General features: G+C 40.3%; 1 protein-coding gene across 4 annotated transcripts in view; it reads left to right on the top strand.

Annotated features, from left to right (window-relative positions):
• MAGI3 (membrane associated guanylate kinase, WW and PDZ domain containing 3) overlaps positions 1-23,090 on the top strand; it is a 237,506-nt gene that overhangs the window by 196,569 nt on the left and 17,847 nt on the right. For all 4 annotated transcript variants that reach the window (XM_041756277.1, XM_041756281.1, XM_041756278.1 and 1 more), the window contains 5 exons: positions 454-610; positions 2,811-2,902; positions 5,068-5,260; positions 7,963-8,151; positions 13,177-13,362. In XM_041756277.1, coding sequence (XP_041612211.1) covers positions 454-610; positions 2,811-2,902; positions 5,068-5,260; positions 7,963-8,151; positions 13,177-13,362 — 817 coding nt within the window. The remainder of the gene's footprint in view (positions 1-453; positions 611-2,810; positions 2,903-5,067; positions 5,261-7,962; positions 8,152-13,176; positions 13,363-23,090) is intronic.

The following is a 23,090-nucleotide window of genomic DNA, read 5'->3' on the forward strand; positions in this document are numbered from 1 at the left end:
CAGACTTAAAAGGTTTTCTTTGGCATTCTTCTGACTGAGTAGCCTATTTCAGGACCTGTATAGCCAATAAGACCTAACAAAGGGTACAGCAAACAGTGCCAGGAAAGAAAGTGTGCTAGGTATAAGATATGAGGCTGCTGAGATCTCCACAACGAATGTGGGTATGGCTACAAAGACAATTACATCTAAAATCATAATTTAGTTCTACTTTGCTTGATTGGGAGTTATCATTGTACATTTTTTCTAATCTAAGTTAAATGTGTCTTAACCAAGTACACATGGCTGTAAGGGTGAACCTCTCCAAGACTGCAGACAGCCTGTGGCTCTGACCCTGCCACCCACCCAGCTTGTAATCTGTTGATGTACCCAGAGTTTTATGAACTAATCGGCCATCTGTTTAAAAAAAAAAAAAAAAAAAAAAAAAAACCTAAGTAAAGCCCTTTTCTGTTTCAGAAAACAGATACAAAGGAAAATTTAGGAAGTTTGGAGGCCATAAATGAGCCCATTCCCCAGCCTATGCCTTTTCCACCCAGCATTATCAGGTCAGGATCTCCAAAATTGGATCCTTCAGAGGTCTACCTGAAATCGAAGACTTTATATGAAGATAAACGTAAGTAGTTGTGGAATATTTCAGGAGCACTTGAGACAAAATACATTTGGATTTTTTAAAAAAAACTGGAACCTTCCCATCTTTCAAAACCATATTGAAAAATTATTCCTTCATCTTCATTTTCATATGACGCTGGGCTTCTTCCATTTATTTTCAACATTCATTCCTTCATTTTTTTCAAAACCAGGGACTAAGTGCCTACTATCTACCTAACACTGCAGTAAGTGATGGGAATACAGAGACAAGTAGGTTCTGTAGGCAGTGCGCCACAAAGATGATTAAACCTAAGTGGAAAAGATAAATATATAATAAAAAAGAGGTGTGTATAAAAAGTACAAATAAGCCTCACATGGATCCAAAGGAGGAAACGGGCCATTTTAGCAATGGGGGTAGTAGGAAGTATCAGCTACTGTTCACCAAGTCTTTAAAGATGAAGAGATGATTATGAGACAGATAAAAAGGGAAGAAAGCAGGAATAACCTTTGCAAATTGACCTTGCATGGCCTGGGTTCTGCAAGTAGCTCAGGTTGGCTGGGTACAGTTGGCAAGGGAAACCAGAGGGGAGAGTAGGCTCAGCTGGGGAAGGTGGGTTAGGCCATTCTGAGGAAGCTGGAGTCCATCATTGAAAGATAGAGAGCCTTGGGGTAGTTTAACTGTATGTAGGGATGATCGCTTTGGACTTGGGTTTCAGAGAGATTTTCCTGGCAGGAGTAGGAGGGATGGTGAATCAGAGGGTGTGCAGCCTTTGGAGGAAAACAGATTAGACTGCTCAGGGGAGTCCAGCTCAGGGGTGATGAGCTGAGAATGTGCATAAGGCAGAAATTCATTTTTTTGTGCTAATTTACTTAAAATGAGAAATCTTTTCCAAAATAAAATTGCAGGCTACATAGGCTTAATTTTTTTAAATTAATTTGTTTTTTGCGAAATAGATCTAAATCTACCTTAGAAACTATGTACACAAAAAAATAAAATAAAAAGAAACTATGTACACAAGTGGAAATATTACGTATAGTCAACTTCATAGTTAACCAATTCCAGATCTTTATCTTCATAGGCCTAAGCCATATTCAAAAAGATGAAAGCCAGATGTAAGCACATCAAAGCAATAATTTAAATTAATGGAATCATGGAGAATCCCTTTCTTCTGACTTCTCATTGGGAGCCCAATATATTTTTAGTATTGGTAGAAACTACCCAGTCCCTTTGGGCCACACCCATAAAGTAACTGAGTTGGGGCTCAAAGAGTCTTTTATCTCTAAAGTTCCGTAATTCTAATAGGAATCGTTTCTCAAGAGACTGCTCCTAAGGAACATTATCAAGATCTACCCCACACGGTATCAGTTTTTATAGAATCCCCCAATACGTTTCTAACAAACACTTCTCACTTGTGAATAACATTAATATTTTCTTGAAGATCAAATTATTTTAGTGGTGAAGTAGATTTTCCTGACTTAATATTCTGGTGAATGCAACCTGCCCTGTTTGGGGGACAGAATAGGGTGGGCTAAGGGCCCGGACCCTAGAAACCAAGCCGAGTTGAAATCTCAGCTCTGCCATTTATTTACTTTCTGCCTGATGCTGGGCACTTACCTCAGCCTCAGTTTCTGCAGCTGGAAAATGGGATCCGATGATAGGTGTTAGCGATCATTATTTTCTTTTAAAATAATATAATTTTGCAAAATTAGATGAAGCGAATACAGAATACTTTTCAGAAACAGGTTTTAGCTTGGGGGTAGAATTAAGGCATTTTTTGGGCTTTCTTTCTAGGATTTGTCCACATGTTAATTTAGGTAAATTGTGCCTATCAAATGTCTAACTTAAATTGGATGATTCTGAATTTAGTGTCATAACATTGATCTGGCAGCATTAGGATGTAATGGCAGTATTAATGCTGAATACATGGAAGTGGGGGAAATGTGCCTGAGCAATCTCGATACAAAGTTTTATTTAGAGTCAGATTAGGATTGAATTTTTTTAGGAGTATGCTCTCATATAAGTTTGCACAAACCAGAAGTTTCTGAGGTTATAGTTTATTGAACCCTATCTTACTAAATAATTGCACAAACCAGAAGTTTCTGAGGTTATAGTTTATTGAACCCTATCTTACTAAATAATTGCATTGTTTTATTGTAATCCTTTTCAAGTAAGTCAAAGTATTATATTTTATTTATTTACTTTTATATTTTCTGGTTCTCCTTAGCACCAAACACCAAGGACTTGGATGTTTTTCTTCGGAAACAGGAGTCGGGGTTTGGCTTCCGGGTACTGGGAGGAGAGGGACCAGACCAGTCTGTAAGTTCAGAAGCTACTTCAGAATTTGGCTACTCCTATGAACTTTCAGGTGGCCATTTGGTAGAATATGGTGGTTTTGTTTTATTTGATTTTTTTTTTTTAAGATTTTGTTAAAACTGTCTTCTCGGCATCTCATTAAATGTAGGCAGGATTGCATTTCTGTTTGTGTGGTGGTCTCGCAGTTACCATGGTGTGGCTGAGGCCAGAACTGAGTGTGTCCACCATAAGTTGACCCATCATTAATTTCTATATTTCTCTAGGTGCCTGCAGCTTATTTTCAATTTTTATTTCCCTTTGCCTTTGGTAAATTTGAAGACTTTTGCCTTCTGTAAGAAAGAAGCATCCTGTTTACCACAATCAGTCTGTTTGAATGAATGCTCCATAAGCAGGTGGCATGAGTCTGTGCATATTATGTCACCTACTCTTATTAATGGGTTGACATTTTTCATGCCCAGTCCTTTGGGTGCCATTTCATCTGCTGTACCTATGAAACTAGGAAAATATAAAATAATTGAGGTTTCTGTTCTGAAAGCATAAGGGTTATGTTTGTAAAGCATTTAAAATCTAGAACTTTATACACAATTCTCACATAAGTTTTGAGAACACATGTAATGGGTTCTATTTTTAAGTTTTGCCCTTAGTTTGAATGACAGAGAAGTAATGTGCTTTGTTAAGTTGGAGAACATATTTAAGTTCTTTACTGTATAGTATAAGAAAGACAAAAAAAAAAAAGACATTATTATCAAGCTTGAAAGGTAACAATAATCTTTTAAAATGACAGACTTCTTTCTATTTCTGAATAGAACAGTTGATTTATGTATTATAAATGTGATCTAATTAGCCATATTTGCTATAGTAAAACAGTTATCAGAGACAAAGCTTAAGGCAGGTTGACTTATACAGGGCAAATAGACAATACCTTGATTGTTCTTGGTAGAAGACGTGATTTTGTTTTATTGCTTCCTATTTTGTTGATACAGTCAGTGGTGACTAAGACATTTTAAGAATTTATCTCAGGGGCTCCTGGGTGGCTCAATCAATTAGGCATCTGCCTTTGGCTCAGGTCTAGATCCCAGGGTCCTGGGAGTGAACCCCACATCATGTTCCCCGCTAAGCAGGGAGCCTGTTTCTCCCTCTACCTGCTGCTCCCCCTGCTTGTGTTTTCTCTCTTTCTCTCTCTCTGTCTCTCTCAAATAAATAAAGTCTTTAAAAAAAAAAGAAGAAGAAGAAGAGGAGGAGGAGTTTATCTCAATGTGGGAGAAACCTTTCTCTTAAATGTCAAGTTTTAGCAGCTCTGAAATTAGCCCAGACATTCAGGATTCCGTAATTACAGGATTCTAACTGCTGGCAAGCAAAACGAACAGATCCACTTACCTAGATGTGAGTGGACCTCAGGCCACTCTGTTCTCCCCTAAGATATCACTGCTCTGAGACTTAGGAACAAGAAATGTTTCTCTATTGTATATACTGAATTTCTACTAATAGCCATATGTTACAGGAGTATCTTAAGAATTATCCTGGTTGCGGGATCCCTGGGTGGCGCAGCGGTTTGGCACCTGCCTTTGGCCTGGGGCGCGATCCTGGAGACCCGGGATCGAATCCCACGTCGGGCTCCCGGTGCATGGAGCCTGCTTCTCCCTCTGCCTATGTCTCTGCTTCTCTCTCTCTCACTGTGTGCCTATCATAAATAAATAAAATTAAAAAAAAAAAAAAAAGAATTATCCTGGTTGCTGTGAACAGTGTAGAAAAACCTTTGCTGATGGCATTCGGTATACTTTTTGTGCTTTTTAGTAGCTACTCCACAGAACTGCATTTTTTGAATTTAGTGTATTTGTTTTGTTGTATTGATAGAAGTGAATGTGGCACTTCTAAAGTTCTTGAATAGCTTTGCATTTTCCATCTTAGTTGTACTCATTCCTGAAGATCCAGAAGAGATCATGTAGTGTAGTTATGTGAAGTGCCATTTTGGAGAATAGTCGCTTTCTAAGATACCACCTTTCTCAGGTGTTCATAATTGAACTGCAAAAATCTGTTGATTTCCTTAGCACTAGGTCAGGAAGTCTTTAACTTAGTAGGGAAGGGTTATGGTAGATCTTAGTTGACTGTGTAGATTGACTGATCTTAGTTGACTGTATAGACCAACCTATACTTTGGTATCTTATCAGATCTACATTGGAGCCATCATCCCTCTGGGTGCAGCAGAGAAGGATGGTCGGCTCCGTGCAGCAGACGAACTGATGTGCATTGATGGAATTCCTGTCAAAGGGAAGTCACACAAACAGGTCTTGGACCTCATGACAACTGCTGCTCGAAATGGCCATGTGCTTTTAACTGTCAGAAGAAAGATCTTCTATGGTGGTATGTGAACTTGTTCCTGCTCTGATAGGTTAATAAAGAAACAAAGACACTTAGTCCATTTTCTATATGGTTTTGCAGATTACTATGTTTTAATAGTATATGAGATAAGCCATTTAGTGTGGTCCAGGGCCTCATGGTGGAAGGCCATATAAGGTCAAAAGAAACCAGAAATAATTCTGCTATCAAAAAAGAGAAAGAAATTTGGTGCCCCTATATTAAGATTACACGAACATATTGACAGACTTTGCCAATGTGGTATTGGGTATTGTGGATGGGAATATCAAGTTAAGTCTGTTTTCCTAAACAAATACAGTTAGTTTTTTAGTCATATCAAGACATCCCTTTAGCTGAATATCAAAAGATTTTGGGTTCTGATGATCCAAATATTCAAAGAGAGCAGAATGTTTCTGCTTGTTAAGTATTAATATGATGTAATATAACATTTAAGAAAACCATTCATTGAGTGCTTACTCTGTCTCAGACATACAGGTTCTTTTATGTAGTCTTTATGACACTATGATGTAAGTACTGTCATTATTCAGTTTTATAGTTACCCACAGAATAGTTAAGGGACACACAGCTGGTAAGTAGTAGGACCAGGATTAAAACACGGAGTTTAATTATAGAGCCTGGGGTCTAAACCATTACATGAGGATGTAAATACACTTTTCTCATCAATAACTGTGAGTATTATATCAGAATTTTCAGAAGTGAATTCTTGCCACTTTAAGATTTTAAAAAGACAATCCTATAGCACAAGGATGTAAGCTTCATAAAGGTAGGGATATTTACCCACTGAGTTAACTGCTATTTCCCCAATACATAAAACAGTGACTGCCTGGCACAGAGTGGACATCAGTGAATGTTTGTTGACTTGATGAATATTTGCATTACTCTTAAAATGAGGCGCTGTGTTTTTGATTGCAACATCCAAAGTAAAGGCCTGCCTGTTTTCGTAAGTATCAGACATTTAGGGCAGCTCTGGTGGCTCAGCGGTTTAGCACCGCCTTCAGCCCAGGGCATGATCCTGGAGACCTGGGATCAAGTCCCACATCAGGCTCCCTGCATGGAGCCTGCTTCTTCTTCTGCCTGTGTCTCTACCTCTCTCTCTGTGTCTCTCATGAATAAATAAATAAAATATTTTAAAATAAATAAATAAGTATCAAGCATTTAGAGACACATACAGATTTTAATGCAGTGTTGGTTGTGTTGGGGTCGGAACATAACCACATGAAGTAAAAAATGTGTTGTGCAACTAGAGGTTGGTTCTCTCCCTAAAGCATCATGAAGTTTCATAGTAGTTTGATATTATTGGAGTCATTTAGCTAGTTCATTATAACCATACATTATACCAAAAGAAACCTTTGTTTTTCATTAATTGATGGGATATTGGTAGCACTTTGTTGAAATTCTAAAACATAATCCCAGAATTATGTAGGTTTTGAGCCAAAGGAGCCCTTACATATGGGTATTCCTCAGTGGCAGTATGTTGTGGTTGTTGTTAATGATGGTTTGTATCAAAGTATGGCACAAAATTTGCCTGTTTTTTAATCGGTTAGTACTAACTTGTGTCATTCTTTCTCGAATTCTGATGTCACATTTGAATAGGAAAAAAACGATAGAAGTTAACTCTCCATTTCCTGGGTATTCCTATGACCTATTCTATGCCGAAGAGAATTGGCTGTTCATGTGGACAGCTTGTTATATGCTGGATGGGGTAGGAGTAGGGCTGCTGGTGGTTAGCACATCTGATATCAATCAAGAAAACTGCATTTATAAAACACATCGTAGAAGACAAATCCCGTATTGATAGCTAACTTGTCCACCAGCTAGGAGCAGGATCTCAACCCTGATGCTGTGACCTCCCCAACATCACTAACATTAGTCCTGTGCTAAGTTATATTTAAAGTTGATTTTAAAAGGAAGTTTGCCGTGTTATTTTTCATTACCGGCTTTTATTAAAATTACTGGTCAAAATCTTGCTTGAATTAAGACAATTTCAAGAAGGATTGGTTTACCATGAACTTTCATGGAAGCTTTGAAAAGCTTCCTTTAGGGCAGCCTGGGTGGCTCAGTGGTTTAGCGCCGCCTTCAGTCCAGGGCCTGATCCTGGAGACCCGGGATCGAGTCTCACATTGGGTTTCCTGCATGGAGCCTGCTTCTCCCTCTGTCTGTGTCTCTGCCTCTCTCTCCTCTCTGTGTAGTCTCATGAATAAATAAATAAAATCTTAAAAAAGAAAAGAAAAGCTTCCTTTAGGGCAGCCCCGGTGGCTCAGCGATTTAGCACCACCTTTAGCCTTTGGTGTGATCCTGGAGACCTGGAATCGAGTCCCACATCAGGCTCCCTGCGTGGAGCCTGCTTCTCCCTTTGCCTGTGTTTGTGTCTGTGCCTTTTTCTCTCTCTGTGTCTCTCATGAATAAATAAATAAAATCTTTAAAAAAAAAAAAGAAAACTTCCTTTAAAGGAGAAAATATATATAATTCTTCCACTTACACACTTGAAGAGAATTTAAGACGTCAGACACTGCTGCAGCCTATATTTGCACTCTGATTACATCCAGAGCTCACATGGGGGGATTGATTTTCTATACTGTAGGCTATCCAAAACTACATTTTCTCATGAAAGGTATAGCACAAAAGCACTTTAGTTAACAAAAAATATGATGTTCTGAAAATACCAGAATTGGTCATGTTTATTATAGAGAAACAACCTGAGGATGACAGCTCTCAAGCCCTCCTCTCAGCACAGAATGGCTCTCCCCGCCTCAACCGAGCAGAGGTCCCAGCCAGGCCTGCTTTGCAAGAGGCCTATGATGTAGTCTTGCAACGAAAAGAAAATGAAGGATTTGGCTTTGTCATCCTCACCTCCAAAAACAAACCACCTCCAGGAGGTAAGGGCCGCTGGATTACCTATTGTCCCTGCAATTTTAATCTCCTGAGTCTCCCAATGGGCTTTGTGAGACTAATTAGGAATTATGTATAAGTTGCCTTAGAGACTTATCTTTTTAAGAATGATGGATGTTTTCTTTATTTTCAAAACCAGGTAATCCAAACCTAAACTTCCAGGCTTCAGGTTTATCTATCATCTCAGATTCCATAAAATCGGTCTTGGCAGCTCCGGTTGCATCCAGGTTATCCCATGGCAGTAGATTAGGGGCGTGCCCTAATAATAGATTCAACAAAAGGACAATGCTGAGTTTTTTTCAAATAAGGAGGCATAGGTGGTTGGTTTTGTTTTGATTTTTTAATTAGGAGAAACTGTGTATACAGAAATGAATTAAATGCTAGAAGCAGTTGCAAAGAAGCAAAACAGATTAATAGAAAAATAATGACCCAAATATGTCTTAAAAAGTCCTTTTGTGTTGTTTGATCATAATTGCCACATTCCAGCTCTAAAGGAACCTCCTTGAGTGACAAGAGGCATTCTTATCTTTTATGTATGTGTCACTGAAAGTAAAAATTTTGTCAGAACTTTAAACATTAATCTAAATATCCTGAACCCAGTTTAACAGAATATTGTCACCTGGGAAGGTTGAATATATATATTAATTCCTTCAACAAAGGAGGAATTCCTCTAGTATGTACAGGGCTCTTACAATCCAGCAAATTAAATATTTGTTTTGCCTTTATGTTTCTAAGAAGTAATCATCTTTAAATATAAGCATAAGATCCAAATGAAAATAAGATAAGAACCAGAAAATTGGAATTGATCGATCATACTTGTCTGGTGACTTTATTTTTCCAAGTCAAATGGTAAACATCTTTGACCACAGGAATATGTGCTCTTGCCTTTGCGGGTGGATTTGATTCTATCGTGAATAGTGAGATCCTCTTAGACTAAACGACACTAAAATCTTAGAAAAAGAAGAAAACCCTTTCAGGAGTGTTGTAAGCCAAACCAATTTGCAAAAATCTTGCTAAAATCAATGCAAGTGTGTAAAAGAAGAAGGTTTCTGTGACATGGCTGAGTTATTACTATAGTATCAGGTCACTGCTCACTGATAACTAGTTTCCATTTTCCAGAAGCAGTTGCTATGGTAACACTTGGAATTGGAACTGTCACTGATGCTCTGAGGATGATTATGTGGCCTGTGCTAGAAAAATGAAAGAAAGCAGATTTTTGGTGGATTTCATGTTGTATCATTGGAAATCAGCATTTCCTAAACCAAATAAGCATTTTAGATAACCATATTGGTATTCTAAGGCCATACGATAACCCCACACATTCAGAGTAATAGAAATAGTGCAAGATTATTACTCCGTGTGATAGATGCTGACCGCTTTTTACACTGAAGATCATCCTTTTCTAAGACTGCCAAAAGTAAAGGAAGAGTCTAGGGTCCCTCATAAAACAAAGCAATACAAAGTAATTCAGTAAAATAAGTTGAATTGCTTATATAGGTTTAAAATTTCTATATTATTTGCTTATGTTTAAAAGTTATATTGCATTTTAATATATTAAGTATATCCTTTTTGTGTAGATTTGTCTGCATTTAAATTTTTCAAATTTTTTTTATTTATTCATTTTGTTTCTTACTATGTTTGATGGTTCTGTGTAACAGAGATGCTAGATTTCTGTAGGAGACAGAGTCATTAGATGCTGGGCTCTGTAATCAGACAACCTTGGATTCAAAGCCCCGCTTATGTCTTTTAATAGCTGTCTGATCTTGGGCAAATTACTTACCCTCCAAGAGCTCCAATTTCCTCTGTAAGATGAGGATGATGATAACACTTCCTGTCTCAGAGGAGTCTAAGGATTAAAACAGATAATACATGTGAGCCTTTAGCCTGGACCTTCAATGAATGTTGGCTGCTGCTGCTTGTCGGAGCCTCTGCTGCTCTCACCATTGTGTTATTTATAAAACTGTTTGTCACTGACTCTTGCTTTTTTTGGGGGGGGGGGGGGACTTTTAAAAAGTTTATCAATACTTGAGTAATGAGATGGGAAAGAAAGCCCAATTAAAATATAAGATCAAGGCAGCAGCTCATGTATAGCAGGAAATGAGTGTTTGCAGCTCATTAATTATCAATCCAAATGGTAAATTAGTTAGGCTTCGGGTGTCCATGAATTTTATATAAAGTACTTGAGATCTTCTGTCATTGGTGCAAACCCAGAATTGGTAATTTTCCTGAAATGCTAGTTGATAATCTCACAAAATGCTGAGTCCTGCAGGCCTTCTTCTTGGGATCCCACTCGTCTCCTATAGATAGAAGGAGGGTCCTGGGGGGTGTAGGTGAGGAGCTGCCACTCACAACGACTGAGCAGTAGCTTGTGAACTGCATCACAGAGGAAGTGTGCTCTAGACAAGAGTTAGCACAGGTGAAAAGGCAAGGGAAACTGTCGGAATAGATCACTCTTTATGGACCCCTTCTTGCTATAGGTTAGTACTCTGTTCAGGATAGATTATTTCTTCCTTCTGATTACATGTATTTTCTAGCAACATTTGTCCCAAGCAGAGTTCCCGGTAGCATCTCTGACACCAGTCATGAAATTTTGAGATTCTTGGGCACCTGGGTAGCTCAGTCAGTTAAGCGTCTGCCTTCAGCTTGGGTCATGATCCCAGGGTCCTGGGATCGAGCCCGGCGGCAGGCTCCTCGCACAGCAGGGAGTCTGCTTCTCCCTCTCCCCCTGCTCATGCTCCCTCTCTCTCACTCAATGAATAGAGTACCTAGAAAAGACCTCTATTTAAGATGAAAAGGAGTTGGCTAGTTTTTGTTTTGCCAGTGCTTCAGAGGTTTTAGTATTTCCCTTTCTTATCATATACTTTTCAGTTCTGCTTGCAAAGTGTTCTTTGAGAGGGGACATTTCCAGTTACTGCCCTTTCTTTTCCTGAAAGGAATGTTCTAAGAGCACAAAAGTGACCTCAGCAGCTGGACAAGCCCACCTGGGAGACAGATTTAGGCCAAAGATGAATGAAGACGGATAAACTGGTTTTATGGCAAATGCCCGTGGACTTTGCATACCAACAAAAGCAAGGCAGGACTTCAGACTTTTGTTGGCTATGTGTACTCTCCAGGGTTACCTTGAAAACTTCCCAGCCTTTAGAATTCTCCTTCTACTGGTCTCTTTGCTGTTTTCAACTGTTTTAGTAGAACTGCTGTAAATGCTCAGGCTGTAATAGTCGGACTACTTTTGCCTTCTTCACCCAGACAGCTAGCCCTTCAGAATGTTGTGTACCAAGATTTGCCCATTTTGTTTGATGCTTTCCCAAGTCTGAACAAACCCCTTGCAGTGTGTCCGGGGGCTGACTGATTGGCTTCTCAAGACATGTAGGATGAACACCATGTCCCGGTAGATCTTTTCTAAGGTAGAGAGTAACTGAGGTATTGCATTAGGTCACTACCTGGCCACTGTCCACCTCAGCATCCTTTTCTGACATGCCACCTACTCTAAGTGAAGCACTCACACCAGCCTTGGCTTGGACATGGCCCATCCTGCTCTGGCACCTTTCTTATCACTTTGTTTGCAGGAAAATGGTATGATAAGTGCTTGATATAATTCAGAGCTAAAAGGCACTTGCTCCAACATTGACTTCCTCCATTTCAGGATAAACGCTCTCTCAATGTAGAATCCTAGAAGGGCCGGGGAATGGCATTGTCTGTGGGGCTGTAAATCATGGCCAAGCATAACTTCCAGTTCAAATTAAGGCCTATTAAAATGTCCCCTAACACACACCTACTCTGACTCAGAAATACTAGTCAGGAGCCCATTTTACTCTGGAAATTAAATATACTCAGAGTGCCATTTTAAACATAAATTATTCGTAACAGTCAGTGGTCAACAGGAGGCAAGTGCCTAAGAAGTTTACTGACCTCAATAAGGAAATTAAGGAACATGGGAGGAACATTTCTTTCTTAATACAAATGCTTCTTAATTAAAAAAGGTAAAAGATATTTGGACAAGATTTCCTGAATGTCTGAGAACTCATTTTAAGCCGTAATAACAGCAGAGTCTCAATAGTGTAGGAAAGCCTTCAGCATCAGGAGCTAGTAGAACTGCACAGCGTGTCTTCGCAAGTCTCTTAGACCCTGCTTTGTTCATTCAGGGTAGGATTTTATCCATGAGCCAAATAATCTCAATGTTAAACATTTTGTATTCTGATTCCCCTCAGCTTTTCTAATTTTAAAAAAATTTGAAGGCAGGGTGCTTGGGTGGCTCAGTGTTTGAGCGTCTGCCTTTGGTTCAGGGCGTGATCCTAGGTCCTGGGATCGAGTCCCACATGGGGCTCCCCATAGGGAGCCTGCTTCTCCCTCTGCCTGTGCCTCTGCCTCTCGTGTTTCTCATGAGTAAATAAATAAAATCTTAAAAAATATATGAAGCATAAACAAAAGGAGTTAATTTTGCTATAGAACTAAGTAGGATTCATTTTAACGGTCAGTCGTTTCATCGTGCCTGTATTTCTGACCAGTAACTTCTGAGTCCTGACCTTGAATTTGAACTGCATTTATTTACAAGGTCCCCCGGGGTAATAAATGCCCCTTCAGCAGAACCACAGATGGTTTCATTGTGGCGGTTTCTGAAATAGCCAAAATACGATGCAGCCCCAATGGCCAGCAATAAGCAGGAAACACCAGCTTCCTGAGCTGGTATCCTAAGTTTCAGGGAAGTCGGTAGCCTGTAAGCAGGATTGTTAGGACAGCAATATAAAATTGGAGAAAGGTTTATGTGCTCTGATTGCAGCTGTGTAAAGAGGATCTGTGCATGTGAGCCCAGAGTGGAAGGTGGTGTGGAAATGGTTACAATTGGGTAAGATGATCACATGCAGGGTTTTTTGGGGTTTTTTGTGGGGTTTTTTGCTCTGCTTTTAAAGAATATTTTTTGGTGTTATGATGTTGAATTTTTAAATGCTGATAAATCCAACACTGACGTATCTTAAATAATTGAAAAACTTGGGCAATTTCCCCCCCGCCCCTAGTTATTCCTCATAAAATTGGCCGAGTCATAGAAGGAAGTCCTGCGGATCGCTGTGGAAAACTGAAAATCGGAGATCACATCTCTGCGGTGAACGGGCAGTCCATTGTTGAACTGTCCCATGATAGCATTGTTCAGCTGATCAAGGATGCTGGCGTCACCGTCACACTAACGGTCGTTGCCGAGGAAGGTAAGGAGGGTGCTTTCCCCAGGCCCACCCAAGCATCCTGGGGCCTGTGGGAGGTGGCAGCTTCTTGTAGTGCCACCAGGACCAGGGCAGGGATCGAACCATTTAGAACCATTTATACACCCCAGGGTCTCCTATTTTGCCTCTTTTGTTTAATGAATTCACAAGACAGAAAGTTGTCAGTAGCTTAAGAAAAATAATCTGGTTTGTGAGTGGTGGCCGTTTCTTTTGTGCCAGAGACACAGGCACTCAGAAGTGAGAGAGACCACGACACTTCTCAGATCTTATTTTCTTTTTTTTATAATAAATTTATTTTTTATTGGTGTTCAATTTGCCAACATACAGAAAAACACCCAGTGCTCATCCCGTCAAGTGCCCCCATCAGTGCCTGTCACCCATTCACCCCCACCCCCGCCCTCCTCCCCTTCCACCACCCCTAGTTCGTTTCCCAGAGTTAGGAGTCTTTATGTTCTGTCTCCCTTTCTGATATTTCCCACACATTTCTTCTCCCTTCCCTTCTATTCCCTTTCACTATTATTTATATTCCCCAAATGAATGAGAACATACAATGTTTGTCCTTCTCCGATTGACTTACTTCACTCAGCATAATACCCTCCAGTTCCATCCACGTTAAAGCAAATGGTGGGTATTTGTCGTTTCTAATGGTTGAGTAATATTCCATTGTATACATAAACCACATCTTCTTTATTTTCTTAAAATAATGTGTTAAGTTTCGGCTTGCTTGGGGGAGAGAAAATCCTCTGAAGATTCAAAGAAAGTCACCTGTGGCTCCCCAGCCTTTCATGGGAGGCCCAAGCACAGTGTGGCTCTCCTGCATCCCAGCAGCCTCCGTCCAGGTTGGGGAAGGCCAGGAAATAGGGCATAAAATACATTTGGGGTCTTGCCTCACGTTCGAGCTGCCTGGTTATCCATCTTTAAGAGCTTCTAATTAGGAACCACGTTGAATGGCGCCAGTTCACACTTTGTTTATGAATCACAACGTCAGCACCACAGAATGCGCACCTCGTTTTCCCTGAGTTTGCAGAACTAAGGAGGAGAAGCCCAAAATAGCAGAATTATGAAGAGTTGGTCTTGCATGTGAAAATCCCTTGTACTATGATGTGTATTCATGCCCCCTAGCCCTAGGTGCCCCCATGGTCCTCTAGTGTCGTCAGTTTCAGGATCTTTTCATTCTTCATTCTTCTATTCTTGTTTCTTCCTGTTGCCCTTCCCTTATCACCTCCTCCATTGTGGCTCTCCTTCCCCAGAACCCTAAGGGTTGCTTTTGTGTGCACAGGATGCCTCCCAGCTGCTCCCAGGGGCCTTTCCTACCCCTTGGACCCCATGACATCCCTGCCCCTGTCCATTTCTCTTTTCTAGTCTGTTCCAGACTCTGCTGCTCCTTCCTCCTAAAATCCTCCTCTACAGAAGCCCTAGTGCTTCCCCTTTCTCTGCACAGAGTGTGTTAGGATTTTACTCCCAGGCACCTACTAAATTGGACTCCTAGCATTGGCTGCAGACCCTCCAGCGAGGCCCCTTTGACTTCCCCCGTGAGTCCCACAGCACCCTGTAGCTCCGCGGCCCATCGAGCGTTGTTCCTGTTTGACTGTGTCCCGGTTGAAATGCTCTGCTTGGACAGCTTGGGTGGCTCTGTGGTTTAGCACCACCTTCAGCCCAGGGCATGATCCTGGAGACCCTGGGCTCTCTGCATGGAGCCTGCTTCTCCCTCTGCCTGTGTCTCTGCCTCTCTCTCTCTCTCTCTCTCTCATGAATAAATAAATAAATAAAATCTTTCTTTTTTAATGCTCTGCTCTTGGAAGACCTAGAAAATGTTACCAATTGAAAACATGAAAGCTTAGTAGGCAGTCAGTAAATATTTTTTGAATGAAGAAATGAGTTAAATGGCTGAATGAAGGATGAGGGGATGAATAAATGAAGTGAAAGTTAGGAGACTTTGAGTTCTGTACTAGGACCTTGCAGGGGCGTGGATCCCCCTAGAATTGAGCCTCCGACAGACAGAGCCCCTGACGCCTCTCCGCTTGGTGGATGGCTTTAAACAAGCCACTTAGTGTCTCCCTGCTGCAGGTTTTTTCCTGTAGAATGAGGATGATAATGTGTATTTCCAGATCGCCTTGAAGATGACAGGTGAGAATGTACGCCGTCTGCACAAGGCCCCTGAGGTGCTCCCTCCAACAGAAGCTTATCACCAACCCCCTCAGCATGGCTGAACCCTGCAGCCAGGTCGCGCCCATGCTTCACCACCACAGGAAAGACTCATGACATCTAGTGGGCACTTAACCACGTGGCAGGTGTGATCCTAAACACCTGATGCCTGTTCAGGCCTCTCCCACTCACCCAACCCCAGGTGGGCACTGTCAGTCCTCCGTCCTGCAGATGAGGACGCTGAGGCCCCAAACAGCTGGAGAACCTGCCCACGGTCACAACACAAGTGATGGAAGGGGTGCACAAGCCTGCAGACCGGCCCAGGCCCTGCGCTCCTAACTGCCCAGCCTTCCCTAACCTGGGTATCAGAACCACCCCAGCCCCCCCTTGCCCTACTCTGCTTGGCTTCCTTGCACTAACTTCTACCTGAGGTTATGTAACCAGTGCTTTCTTTGTTTATTCTCACCGGAATGTGGAGCCCTAGGATTCCTAAAGTTAGAGGCCTTGTCCTGCTCAGTGCTAAGTCCCACGGGAGGGCCTGAAACAATAGTAAGCACGTAGTAAGTGCTCAATAAAATGTTTCTTGAAGGACTGTTGTTACTTAATGTGACTTGGGTCAGGCTCTTTGTCGCCATTTCTTCACTGTGATTTCTTTACTATGATCTCTAGAATCTGCTTTTTAGCCTTAAGTTTGTTCTGTGATACCCCCCCCCCCAAAAAAAAAACAGGCGTTAACTCACAGGAGATTACATGTCACATTTGTTTGATGGCTGCGCACAGCAGCAAGAGGAGCTCCCCAGAGTGGTGGAGCTTGCAGTCCTGTGGCTCGGTGTTTCTCTAACCATCTGTAAAAAGGATCAGTGACTTTTCTAGTCCCCCACAGCCAGCATTTTTGTGAAATACATAAAAATTAAATGAAAAATAAAAACAGAGGCAGAAAATTATTTTATCAAGTCATTAGAAGATGTTTTAAATGCTTTCTCACAATGTCTATACACATCTTTTTGCTAACTGACCCAAGAACCGCACACTGAGTCACCCTGGAGAAGAGGGCTCAATAGGAGACTGCTCCTTTCTCTTAGAATTTTTTTTTTTTCCAAAATTACCCTTTACTGTTGATGGTATTTTTTCTGAGAGGTTATCCAAAATTGCTAAGGCTATTTTCTTCAAGGAAAAATTAACTTTGATGCTATGATCCAAAACTTCTGGATGTACTTAGGATTTCCTATATAATGCCAATTATTGTTTAGGAAAAAGAGCTGTGCAAGGAAACCCCCTAGCAGTAACTATTTTACAGTCTATTTTATTCGCAGGCACAGCCTGTTAAAATACAATCACGTTTGACTCATCAAGTCACATTTCAGGTCACACCTTACTTTATCATATATTCAAGTGCTACTAAACTGTGGAAATATTCTGAATCTTTTATTTTTCTAAGAAAAAAAATGTAGAAAGCATCTCTTCTGTCCATAAAAATGCTATTCGTGGAGTTTGTAAGTCTTCCAGGTTTCTCATTGTATTCAGTATAAAATCTATCAACTGCACTGAACGGCCAGATGGATATTTTTGGTGTTCACGCCGTGTTCCAGAATCTCACCTTCAGGCCAGGGTTCAGAGCTGCGATTCCTCCCTACCCGTCCCACTACCCAGAGCTGCTTGCTGTGAATACACAGATGTCACTAGAAAAAAGGAAATGTGGCCTTTCCTTTCTTGTTTTTCCCCTTTTACCAGATACTGTTGGAGAGTTTTTATGGCCAAGGAAATGGTTAACCAAGTTCCTAAGCCAGGTGTCACAAATGGTATAAGCTCTCCAGCGTGTTGGTAGCCAGAGACTCCCCACAGCACCGCCACCACCATCAGCATCGCCACCACTCTGCCCACCTATGTTCCCCAGCAGGACAGAGATAGGCCTGCCTGGCTCTTCTAGTCGACTGTAAAGAAATCTTCAAGTCATACTATTTTCCAGCATTGGTTTCTACTTCTGTGCCAGGTCTTGTTCATGACACTGGTCACCAGATCTACCAAGGACCATGTCAGAATGGCTCTGGCAGTGTTGCTACAGAGTTTTGGCTAGGTTTTCCCTTTATTTATCTGCATGTTCCCATTTGTCTCTATATTCTGCTGTCATTTCTCTTCCTGCTCCTGCTGGCAACCATTCTGGTGCATCATGTATGCCTTGTTTTATTTTTAAAATCCGTATTTGTGTGTGTTGGCACTTATTTTTGAGTTACATAAATAGTATTGTGTTATAGATTTTATGTGGGCTTTCTTCTCCGAATGCTCGAACCATATGTTTGTTTGTTTCTTTGACATCATGTTATTGTTCCAGGATCCAGTCCTGGGTCGTACGTGATATTTATTCCTCAGATATTTTTCCTGTGGAAAAAAGGAGTGTGACGTGCTATCTCATTGTGGGTTTGATTTTTGTTGCCCCCAATGACGAATTATGTTGAGCACCTTTCCATGTTCTTCTGACCATTGGTGTATCTTTTGTGGAGACCTGTCTGAATATTTCCCTCACCTTTAATTGAGTTGTCTTTCTTACTGTTGAATTCTAAGACTCTTTATATATTCTGATAGTAGATCCTTAACAGATCTATGCCTACAAGGCTTTTTTCCCCTTCTATGGGTTCCCTTTTCACTCTCTTATGATGGTTTCCTTTGATGCACAGAAGTTTAATGTTGATGATGTCTGATTCATTTGTGTTTTACTTGGTTGTTTATGCTTCAGGTATCATAGCACCATGTGATGTTAAGATCTATCCATGTTGCTGGATGAACATAATCAGTTTCCTTTAATGACTTGACTGTTTCTCGTAATGTATATTTACCACATATTCCCCATCCACTCCCCACACAGGCAGCCACATTGTCTCCAGCTCCCCATGAGCACACACTCTCCCAATACACTTGCATATACACCTGAATCTTATAAAAGGGATAAGAGTTTCTTGGAGTGAGGTTGGTTGATAAAATATGTACATGTGCTGAATTTGACCAGGTCCTGTCCAGCTTCCTCCATAATGGCTACACCTTCATTCCTGCCAGCAGCACACGAACACTTCTGTATCTGGACCTGTCTGCCAAGATGGGGCTCCAGCCTCCTTTCAAACGGGCCAGAGTATGGGAAGTGTCCTCTCATCATTTCTCTTCTTACTCATGAATTTGATTATCTCATCAGATGCTCCTTTCAGGTTTTTTTTTCTTCTTGTGGATTGCCTCCTCACATCCTTGTCTCATTTTTCTTGTGGGATTGTGGTCTTTTTTCTTGTTGATGTTTAGAGATTCCTTGAGAATTTTACAGGCAATAGTCCAATTTAGTTTTAGAAAGTACAAAGACCTTTTCCTGGCATCTGTATGTTAATGTTGACCATGGTGCCCTCCACTGTACAGATATTCTTAATTAATTAATTAATTTTTTTTAAAGATTTTATGTATTTATTCGTGAAAGATACAGAGACAGAGAGAGGCAGAGACACAGGCAGAGGGAGAAGCAGGCTTCATGCAGGGAGCCTGATGTGAGACTCGATCCCAGGACTCTAGGATCACACCCTGAGCCGAAGGCAGGCCCTAAACCACTGAGCCACCCAGGGATCCCCCAGATTTTCTTAATCTAGACATAATCACATTAACCAATTTTTTTTTACCTTATGATGTATGCTTTTGAACTTTCACTTTAGAGAAGTTCTCCTCCCCCATCCTGTGTCACAGAGGTTTTCTCTTATGTCATGGTCTATTCGATTTGTAATTTTGCATTTAATTCTGTAGTACATCTGGAGACTCCCTTTTACATATAGTTTTAGGAGGAATCCTGCTTTATTTTTTTATTCTCATATTGAGCGGGCTTTTCTAGCATTAGCTCTTAGATCACTTCTTTTCCTCATTGATCCATGGAGCCACTCCTTCTGTATATTTACCCCCCCTTTCAACAAGAGTCTCCTAGCTGTTCTGTTCTATTGATTTATCTGTTCTTAGATTAATTTACATATATATTTATTCACAGTAATATACATAATATATTTTTAAGTGTGTGTGTACATGTATATATATATATACAAATATGCTTTTTTAAAAATCTGTAACTTTGTGGTATATCCTAATATCCTTCTGTTAAGGCAAGTTTTCACCCAACCACTCCTTACACACACTCCAGATTAACTAGAAGTTCATAAAGACTTTTCTGTACAAAATTTTAGAGCAGATTATTAGTCTCCAAAAAAAATCCAACTGTAATTTTTATTTGGATATATTGAATATATATTAACTTTCGGAAAATTTATACCTTTAAATACTAAGTCATGCCACCTAAGAGCATGAGATGTCTTTCTAATTATTCAGATCATCTTTTGTGTCCTTTAATCGAGTTTTAGAAAGTCCTCTCATAGGGTTCTCATTTATTCTTGCAAAGGATGATTCACAGTACATTATAATGTTTGCCACTATTGTTTAATATTGCTGTTCTTCCTCTGATAATATACATTCTCTTAAATAATTACATAAACTCCAGCAAAAGTTTAATTCTCATTGAGGGAGAGATATACTTAACCCATTGCTTTACTATCTGAAGAAATTGCAGGTAAAACTAAGGGAGAGTATAGGCTGATTTGGCATCTTTTTTTTTTTTTTTTCTAAATAAATACAACATCTTTATTTGGCATTGGGTCTCCTGATATTTGTTCATTACAGTTCCTTAGAAAACAAACCAGAAAAATCAGAAGAAATTAATTAAAAATAAAGATCCAACGACCCTATGTACATAGAGCAAAGACAGCCCAGGCATCTCTTGCGCGTGCGTAGATATAGATGCACGCGTGCACACATACACACACATCCTGGGAGACGGTTAAGGGGTTAATAAGCTTTGGGGAGTGCAGGGGACAGGTTCCACATTTCAGCATTTGAAGATACCCTCACCCTGTGACATGGAATAAATGTGTAACTTTGAGAACTAGAACAGCTCTCAACACAGAAATAAATTGATGAAGCCATATAGCATGGGTCAAACGGCTAAAACTGAAAAAAATACCAATGATAGAAAATTTTATTTAACCTTGACGGGACAAGGAAAGAGCATGTGACTGAAACCAGTTTGTGGTACCATATGCTACAGTGACATCTCTCATCCTTAGGGAAAGGTAGGGGAAGAGTTGAGATTGGTCAGCTTACTTTTGCTGTCCTGAAGTCAAACACCCATTGCTCCAGCCAAGCCAAAAAATTATCTAAATTGGACCCCTATAAAGGTACGAGTATCTCCCAGTCATCTTGTTACTAGAAGTAATTTCTCCCATCAGTTTCCATTCCCTTAATGGTGCCCATGAATTTACAATGACAGACAAGAATTCAACTATGTAATGAACACTTAAGGTTAGAGGCAGGTCACTTCAAATTAATGTACCCAGTAAGCAAAAATGGAAGGACTTCTGGGAATTTCTGGTGGGGAGAGGAATATAAACGTAAATGAGGTGTGATTCCTGCAATCAAGGAGTTCACGGTCTAAAAAAAAAAAAAAAAAAAAAAGAGTTCACGGTCTAGCAGGAGAAGCAGGTGAGATTTCATGGAGAAAGTGACATTTTGAACAGGAGATGAAGTGGGAAGACACAAATGCCTCGGTGATAAGTTTGGATAGCATTTAAGAGCAATTAAAAGTTACCATAGGTTTTTAAGCATGGCAGAGGCATGTTTCAGTTTATATGCTAGGACTGGAATCCAGGAAGGTGGAGTGCAGGGGGGATCAGTAGCAAGGAGACCAGCAAGGAGGACTGACACAAGTAGCTTGGTAAGCTAAATAGGAAAATAAAATTCATGATGTAATCTAAAAGAGCAACAAAAAATTTACAGGTTCCCGCCCCCACCAGAAAGGTTCATACTCCACCCTTCCTTCTTGGAGCACTTGACTTTAAGGCATTGAACATTTTTGGCTAAGTAAGGTCACATTTCAGAATGTATACTTTAAGAGAAATGCAGCCCCAAATAAGACTTTATCGTTTTGATGATTAGGAGAATGATAATAGAAACATTTATATAATGAATAAAATATGCCAGGCACTGTTCAAAGAAGGCTGTATGTTATATTATAAGCTTGCTTATTAATATGATAACCCCATGAGATGGCTATATTTCCCTTCTGAAAAAAGATTTGTATAAATTCAATTAATTGACATGTAATGTATTACTGGTTTCAGAGGCAGAGGTCAGTGATTCATCAGGTTTTTTTTATATTTTTTTTTATTGAAGTTTGATTTGAAACATACAGTATAATGCCCAGTGCTCATCTCGTCAAGTGCCCCCCTCTGTGCCCGTCACCCATCCCCCCGCCCACATCTCCTTCCACTACCCCTTGTTCATTTCCCAGAGTTAGGAGTCTCTCACGTTCTCTCAACCTCTCTGATATTTCCCACTCATTTTCTCTCCTTTCCCCTTTAATCCCTTTCACTATATTTTTATATTCCTCGAATGAATAAAATCATATAATGTTTATCCTTCTCCGATTGACTTACTTCACTCAGCATAATAATACCCTCTGTTCTATCCACATTGAAGCAAATGGTGGGTATGCGTTCTTTCTGATGGCTGAGTAATATTCCATTGTATATAGAGAACACATCTTCCTTATCCATTCATCTGTCAATGGACACCGAGGCTCCTTCCACAGTTTGGCTATTGTGAACATTGCTGCTATAAACATTGGGGTGCAGGTGTCTCAGCTTTTCACTGCATCTGTATCTTTGAGGTTAACCCCCAGCAGTGCAATTTTTGGGTCATAGGGTAGCTCTGTTTTTAACTCTGAGCAACCTCCACACAGTTTTCTAGAGTGGCTGTACCAGTTCACATTCCCACCAACAGTGCAAGAGGGTTCCCCTTTCTCTACCTCCTCTCCAACATCTGTTGTTTCCTGTCTTGTTAATTTTCCCCATTCTCACTGGTATGAGGTGGGATCTCATTATGGTTTTGATTTGTATTTCCCTGAAGCAAGTGATGCAGAGCATTCTTCCATGTGCTTGTGGCCATGTCTATGTATTCTTTGGAGAAATTTCTGTTCATGTCTTTTGCCCATTTCATGATTGGATTGTTTCTTGGGTGATGAGTTTAATAAGTTCTTTATAGATCATGGAAACTAGCCCTTATCTGATATGTCATTTTCAAATATCTTCTCCCATTCTGCAGATTATCTTTTAGTTTTGTTGACTGTTTCTTTTGCTGTGCAGAAGCTTCTTATCTTGATGAAGTCCCAATAGTTCATTTTTGCTTTTGTTCCCCTTACCTTCATAGATGTATCTTGCAAGAAGTTGCTGTGGTCGAGTTCAAAAATGGTGTTGCCTGTGTTCCTCTCTAGGATTTTGATGGATTCTTGTCTCCCATTTAGAGCTTTCATCCATTTTGAGTCTATCTTTGTGTATGGTGTAAGAGAATGGTCTAGTTTCATTCTTCTGCATGTGGCTGTCCAATTGTCCCAGTGCATTTATGAAGAGACTGTCCTTTTTCCAGTGAATAGTCTTTCTTGCTTTGTCAAATATTAGTTGACCATAGAATTGAGGGCCCATTTCTGCATTCTCTCTTCTGTTCCATTG

This window comes from Vulpes lagopus, chromosome 5, assembly GCF_018345385.1.
Source record: "Vulpes lagopus strain Blue_001 chromosome 5, ASM1834538v1, whole genome shotgun sequence".
Classification (NCBI taxonomy): Eukaryota; Metazoa; Chordata; class Mammalia; order Carnivora; family Canidae; genus Vulpes; species Vulpes lagopus.